The sequence below is a fragment of the Triticum aestivum genome, chromosome 1D (assembly GCF_018294505.1).
Source record: "Triticum aestivum cultivar Chinese Spring chromosome 1D, IWGSC CS RefSeq v2.1, whole genome shotgun sequence".
NCBI lineage: Eukaryota > Viridiplantae > Streptophyta > Magnoliopsida > Poales > Poaceae > Triticum > Triticum aestivum.
In genome coordinates this window covers 155369369-155375912 of record NC_057796.1, presented here as the reverse complement: position 1 = coordinate 155375912, position 6544 = coordinate 155369369, and the positions used below count along the sequence as shown (strand labels likewise).

The 6544-nt window shown below is 42.4% G+C and overlaps 1 protein-coding gene across 1 annotated transcript; it reads right to left on the bottom strand.

Moving 5' to 3' along the window:
- Nucleotides 1–2939: 2939 nt before the first annotated feature.
- LOC123166951 (uncharacterized) lies at nt 2940–4826 on the bottom strand. The gene is made up of 5 exons (XM_044584777.1): nt 4600–4826; nt 4439–4553; nt 4093–4204; nt 3140–3233; nt 2940–3027 (listed from the first exon to the last, which is right to left on the bottom strand). The coding sequence occupies exons 1-5, from the start codon at nt 4824–4826 to the stop codon at nt 2940–2942; spliced, it is 636 nt and encodes a 211-aa protein (XP_044440712.1).
- Between the last annotated feature and the right edge of the window lie 1718 nt (nt 4827–6544).

The following is a 6544-nucleotide window of genomic DNA, read 5'->3' as shown; positions in this document are numbered from 1 at the left end:
CTCGTCAGCACACGCATACTAACATCACAAAGGCAGGAGAGAATAAAGGGAACCAAGGAAGATACCTGTGGATGATAGTGTCGACGATGATCTGGATTGAGTTAGCATTGATGAGGAAGTGGATGGTGTCCATGGTGTGCTTTAGATGCACACAACCATGAGCTTCTTGCCGCTGTTGCATCCGTTCGCTCGATGATGGGTACCAATGCATCCAAGTAGAACAAAACCACCAACATTAACCCACAGCTTCAAGTACAAGCAAGTATATATCAAGTGACAGTGAAAACAAGTTGAGAAAACACTGTAAATATCTATTTCATGTCATGCATAATTCAAACCGAATAATCCTATGCATACGAAGGTGAAATATTACAAAAGAAAGCACTCATCAGGTAGCATGCATGCAAAATCTCTGTGTTGGCAGTAGTAAATACTCTCTGTGTTAGCAGTAGTAAAACTCATGCAGTACCAAGTTAACAACTTTGAGTCAGAAAAGCTAGAAGTGTCTCTTAAGAGAGACCAGAACTTAGAATTAAGGCACATATCATATTCTGAACAGCATTAGCACCATGGTAGTAACAATTAACAGTAGTAGGACATCAATGGGGCACAACTTAGTTAACTGTAGACGGATGGACAGACAATTACCTTCTCGAGGCAGGGGCGAGCGTCCTTGAAGTCGAGGAAGATGAGCGTGAGGGCGGCGCTAATGGCACTCCGGGACATGTTGAGGCCGAGCAGCAGCGCCACAAGCATGCCCAAGGTGATGGTGTACATGCCGAAGGTGATTTTCTCCCGAGATTCAGTTCATGGAACAGCTCCCTTCCGTTCCCAACAGCAGCACGGCTCTGGTGCTACTGCCGTGCAAAGAAAAATCTTGTAAGCATGATAGAAGGCTGGGATGGCAGGAAGTGAAAATCCTGTCTAACAACATGAGCAGAGCACTAGTTACAAGCATGATAGAAGGCTGGGTGAAGAATATACGAAACTGAACTAATCAATTCAATTCAAAGGGTGTATCTTGTGTAAATGATGCTAGCAATCTCAGTTTCATGCATATATATATATATATATATATATATATATATATATAGCAGAAATTTTATTAGATAATCATAACTCTATACTTAACAAATATTCATTCCTCAAAATACTCAACAGAGAGTATTCCCTGCCACAAGCAGCAAGATGAGCGGGGTTTGGGCGAGATCCAGCGAGGTGCAGGGCTGCTCGTTGGGTAACTAGTACCTGGATGTATGGAGTGAGGAGGGAGAGCTAAAGCATACTAATCTTGGGCATGAAGAGTGGAAACTACCATATATTGCCCAAGAATTGAACCCAGCTTTGACATGCATGCTGCAATTCAACTCCATTGGTTGTCACAGAGATAAGATGAAAATCAACATTGTTTTGTTTGCCACTTATTGATGAAGCTACTAATCAGGATTAAATGCAGACAGTAGTAGTAGTAGTAGCATAGCAGTATATATATTAATTTGACTAAACTGAACCAACACCACAAGTCTGCATACGATGAAGCTACTAGGTAGGGATCATATAACATGAGGTAGATGGATGATTAGCAAACATGCTGGGTGGCCAAGAAATGAACAACATATAAAATACTCCTACTACTGTAGTAGTTAAGATGATGAGACGAAGGACAACAGCATGCAGAGTTCCTGGTGCACTGGAGTGGCCCAACTCGGCTGCACCACACTGAGGCACTGTTGTTCCATCGAGCTCGACCATGTGCAGGCTTCATCATCGCCGTAGAGGTCCCAGTGGTCGTCCTGGTCCATGGAGTGTGAATCTTATTATTTCATTTTAGAGAACGTTAAACACAAATGGCATGTATATGGATCACTGTGGACAAGAAAACTTCGCTAATAAATATGAACAAGGCCTACTATAGCATAGCAGGTAAGGAATTAGATTAACTCAAGTATTGGTGACTAATAGACCTATTATTTCATTTCAAAGAAAGCCTGAAACACAAATGGCATGCATATAGATACCAAGGACAAGCAAACTTAGCTAATAAATATGAACAAGGTCTACCATAGCATAGCAGGCAAGTATTGGTGACAAATAGACCTATATTAAGAGTAAACAGAACTAGCTCAGAAAACAACTCTATATTAAGAGTATCATGTGTGAATGTGATACAATAAAAAATTGCATGCTATGTACATCAAGTTAAAAGGCATAAGGTATACAGTAGCCTAAAGCAGAGCAAGTGTACACCAAGTTGATAAAAGAATGCCCAGTCATGGCATTTGATTTCACAAGAGAAGAATGTGTAAGGTGCAATGTTGTGTACACTTTGTAATTCTATAATAATTTGTAGTGCACTGTGGCTAGTAGCAAGAGTACACTTGAAGCTACGAACTATGCAGCAAGCCTGAAACTCCAACAACAAGAAGCAGAGTTGAGTTCCTAGCCATCAGACAAGACTGGAACTCCCAGCATTTGCCTCTCAAATTTTTATATAAAGTGAAAATTCCCAGCAGGGTAGATAGACATATGCTATTGTTTAGAATTGCATGATAAATTGCGAGAAGTCTTCGAATACAGAGTCTGATGCAAAGTTATTACAATCAGTATGATGTTGTCAAGGTCATCCAAGTACTTGCCCTTTTAGATGCATATATAGCTATATGTAGGAGAATAATAGAGTATTAGCCGCAATTGCTAGATGTATTTCAGAATGAGAGGTCAAAAATAGGTAAAAATACTGATGCAAGCTATGCTCTACAACAAGTGCAGAGCAGCTACACAAGAAAAATACAAGCCCACACATACTAGTTGTGCACTTGTTTCTTTCGTTCACCACTGATCTGATCTGTAGTGAAAGCGAAAGCACGGCCAAAAGAAGTTAAAAATGTTATTAGTTGTAAGAGGATAGAGATGCCACTGGATCTCAGAACAATATCAGATCAGGTTGTTGAAGATGTTGATGACGATGTTGTCGTTGGTGACGGCGTCGATCTGCGGCCCCGGGAACTGCATGTTGATCGGGATCCCCTGCACCGCCGCCAGCATCAGCCCAAGAACAGAGCAAGAGGAAGAGTGCAATGCGCGCGCATGCTGCCGACCGCCGTACGTAGAGGTCTTGAAGTGGAGGAAGGATTCATACCATAGCACCGACCGCCGTCGAGGTCTTGAATGCTGTAGTGGGTTTCCATGGCCGGGCTTCATCCCGTCACTTGTCGCTGTTCCTCCTATCCTACCTGCAGAGATAGAGACGGGGGTGAGAGGGAGGGGGAGATTGATCCACCTGTAGTACTAGGATTACACAGCAACTAGTAGCAGAACTAGCAAGAAATAACCAAATTGAGTGTACACCAATATCATATGAATCCGCAACACAATCGAGCAACAGATTGGTAGAAGAACAGTTGCTGCATAAACCGTGAACTACAGGTGGAGAAATAACCTTTTCATGAGTATACTAAGCACTAATATTGGTTACAGCTAGTTGACAACTGACACCTTGTAGACCATGATGTGAGTATACTAAGCACTCATATGAGTATTACCAAGGACTTCCATGACATTATTACCTCAAAGACATACTGGAAAATTAAAACTGCATTGTTTATGCCTCTGATCACATAAAAGCAGCTATCTCCCTTAACAAATTCACATCACTGTCAGTTTTGTGATATTGTTGCATAAATAGCTCTAAGATCAAGTTAATAAATCTATTTAGAATGTAATGTCTGCAGCAAGAAACTTGATTGAGAAACCATGCTCTGTCTAGGCATAATACTCCTGACTAAGGTAGAAAAAACGTTGGTCTTCTAAGTTGACTTCAACGCCAACCAGATACAGTAGTACGTACGCATACAGACTAGTCAATGTAAGCATGCTGCACTCCTATCTATATCTAGTAGCTGAATTAGTACACGCATAGACTAATCCTGCTTGTCTAGTAGCTCAAGTGACATCTCAATCGTCCTATTTGGATATAAACTTCAGCTCAAACAGGGACGTCTCTTTGGTATAAGCTGGAAAAGTCTATGCCGTAAGAGTTGACGAGAACCAAACTATTGTAACTGTTACAGTTGACAGAATTTCATAGCTAACCTCTGCAATCGAGAATATCTTGAACAGTATGTGTCCCTTCCTGATACAGGCCAATCAGTGGTTTCTCTGGTGTTCCGCGTACCGCTAGCTTTGCCTGGCAACGCCATTTTGACTAAAAAGAAGGTTCCCACATTCTGACTTAGCGACAAAGCAAATCCACCAACTAATCACATCAATTGCTTATGCACCTAAAACATTTACTAGGAAGTGGCAACATTTTGAACCTAAAATTCTTCTCCGTTACTGGATCAGGTGACCAGAAGCTATGCAAACTAATTTAGTGGAAACCAAATAGACACATCATCCCACACATTTCCTGCTAGAGATTCATGGGAGCTGCACTCACCAGCCTGCCCTTGCTGAAGGTGAAGTCCTCGATTCCGTGGCCACTGAAGAAATCCGCCACCTCCTGCAGCACCGGCGGCTTGTCCAGGTCGAACTCGTGCGTGCATCCGGAACACCTACGAACCACGTAGAAGAAGAGTCAGCTCACACGCACGCACGTACCGAAGTGGTACACAGTATCTTGTTGAATCGAAGTGGCGAGAACCGAACTGTTGGAGAGACGAGATCGACAGATCACTCACGTGGCGGAGGTCGGCCTTGAGGGGTGCCGCGGCCTCCGGGGACGACGAGGCCGCCGTCGTCACCGCGGAGGCAGTCACCCGCGAGGGCGGCCAGCAGGCTTGGCCTGGATGTGCTTGACCTTGGAGAGGATCTCCCGCGGCCGCCATCGCTGATGCTGCTGCTAGATCCGAGGGAAGGAGGGCGCGGCCGGTGCCAATGCGAGGGAAGGAGGGCGCGGCACGAGTGGTGGGGGAGAGGCCGGTGATAGAAAGGAAGGAGGGCGCCGCCGGTGACAGAAAGGAAGGAGGGCGCGGTCGGTGCCAACGCGAGGGAAGGAGGGCGCGGCGCGAGCGGTGAGGGAGAGGCCAATCTGGATCGGGGACAAAGAGAGGGAGGCGGCGGGCCGAAGGAAGGAGAGGTGAGAGAGAGGTAGGGTTTGGTGCGGTGGGTTTTTTCCTTTTCTTTGCATGGACGGATGGATGGACGTTGGATTGCTAGCAATGGATGGTAGGATGTCTGCCATCTCATCGATCCGTGCCACAAACGGTTCCACCAATCACAATGTAGTACACACTTTGACGATTTTATAACCATCTAAATTGGTCGTAATCGATTAAATAATATGCTAACTCATGTCACCTATTTTATAACATCATAGAATTAGAAAAAAATTAAGAACAATAGCATCGTGTCAAAAGTGAGACTTGTTTTTCAGAAAAATAACAAACCTGGAATAATACAAATATCTTTAAAAATTGATCTAAAAAATGAGTTTTATTTGCAAAAAAACATTTTCTACCTTTGGAGTGTCGAAAATGGTATATTTTTTTGAAGCACCTACCAATATTTGTTGCAAAATGGCACCACTCTATTTTTCAATAATATTAGATCATATTTTAGGTACAATTGACCAAATGCTTGTGTCTCAATAGCTGTCTATCCACCTCTCGTCAATAATTGAGGAGGTTTTTCAAGTGCCCATTTTCCATTTTTCGAGTGCCCAAAAGGAGGTTCTTTTGTGAAGAACCTACCTAATAATTGATGCATAATTGGACCAAATCATTTTTCTAAAATACTAGGCCATATTTAATGCACAATTGACCAAATGGTTGGGTGTAAAAAGTTTTGACCCACCTCTCGTGAAAAAGACAAATTTCGCCAATTCAGCTGGAAGCGGGTCAAATTTGAACTATAGCTGCCTTATAGTTTGCTCTTTATTTTTTCCAAAAATCATTTCTAGTTACATAAGTGTCTATTTAATCTGAGAAACACAAAAAAAATCCAAGATTCAACCACTAGCTAGGAACGGTCATTCCCGCCGTTTTGACCGCATTTTGAAACGGGCATAAAAAAATCAAAAAATTGGGAAACCTTCGCATTGTGTCATTATATGTGGCCAAGTTCCCAGGAAAAATAACAAACTTGTAATACGGCAATTATTTTAAAAGAGTGTTCTCAAAAACGAGCTATCACGTGTGTAGATCAATGGCTTTCAAGCCAAATGATCAATCTTATGGCCACATTCATGCCATAGTTTGTTCAAATGATCTCATATTGTGCACACGGGTGCATATTGGAATGGCAAACAATATTGCCTAAGGAAGTTTTCATTTTCTTTGGACGAAAAAACCATTTTCCATTTTTCGAGTGCCCAGAAGGAGGTTTTTTTGTGAAGAACATACCAAATAATTGTTGCAAAATTGGACGAAATCATTTTTCTAAAATACTAGGCCATATTTAATGCACAATTGACCAAATGGTTGGGTGTAAAAAGTTTTGATCCACCTCTTCTGAAAAAGACAAATTTCCGCCGATTCAGTTGGAAGCGGGTCAAATTTGAACTGTAGCTGCCTTGTAATTTGCTCTTTATTTTTGCAAAAATCAT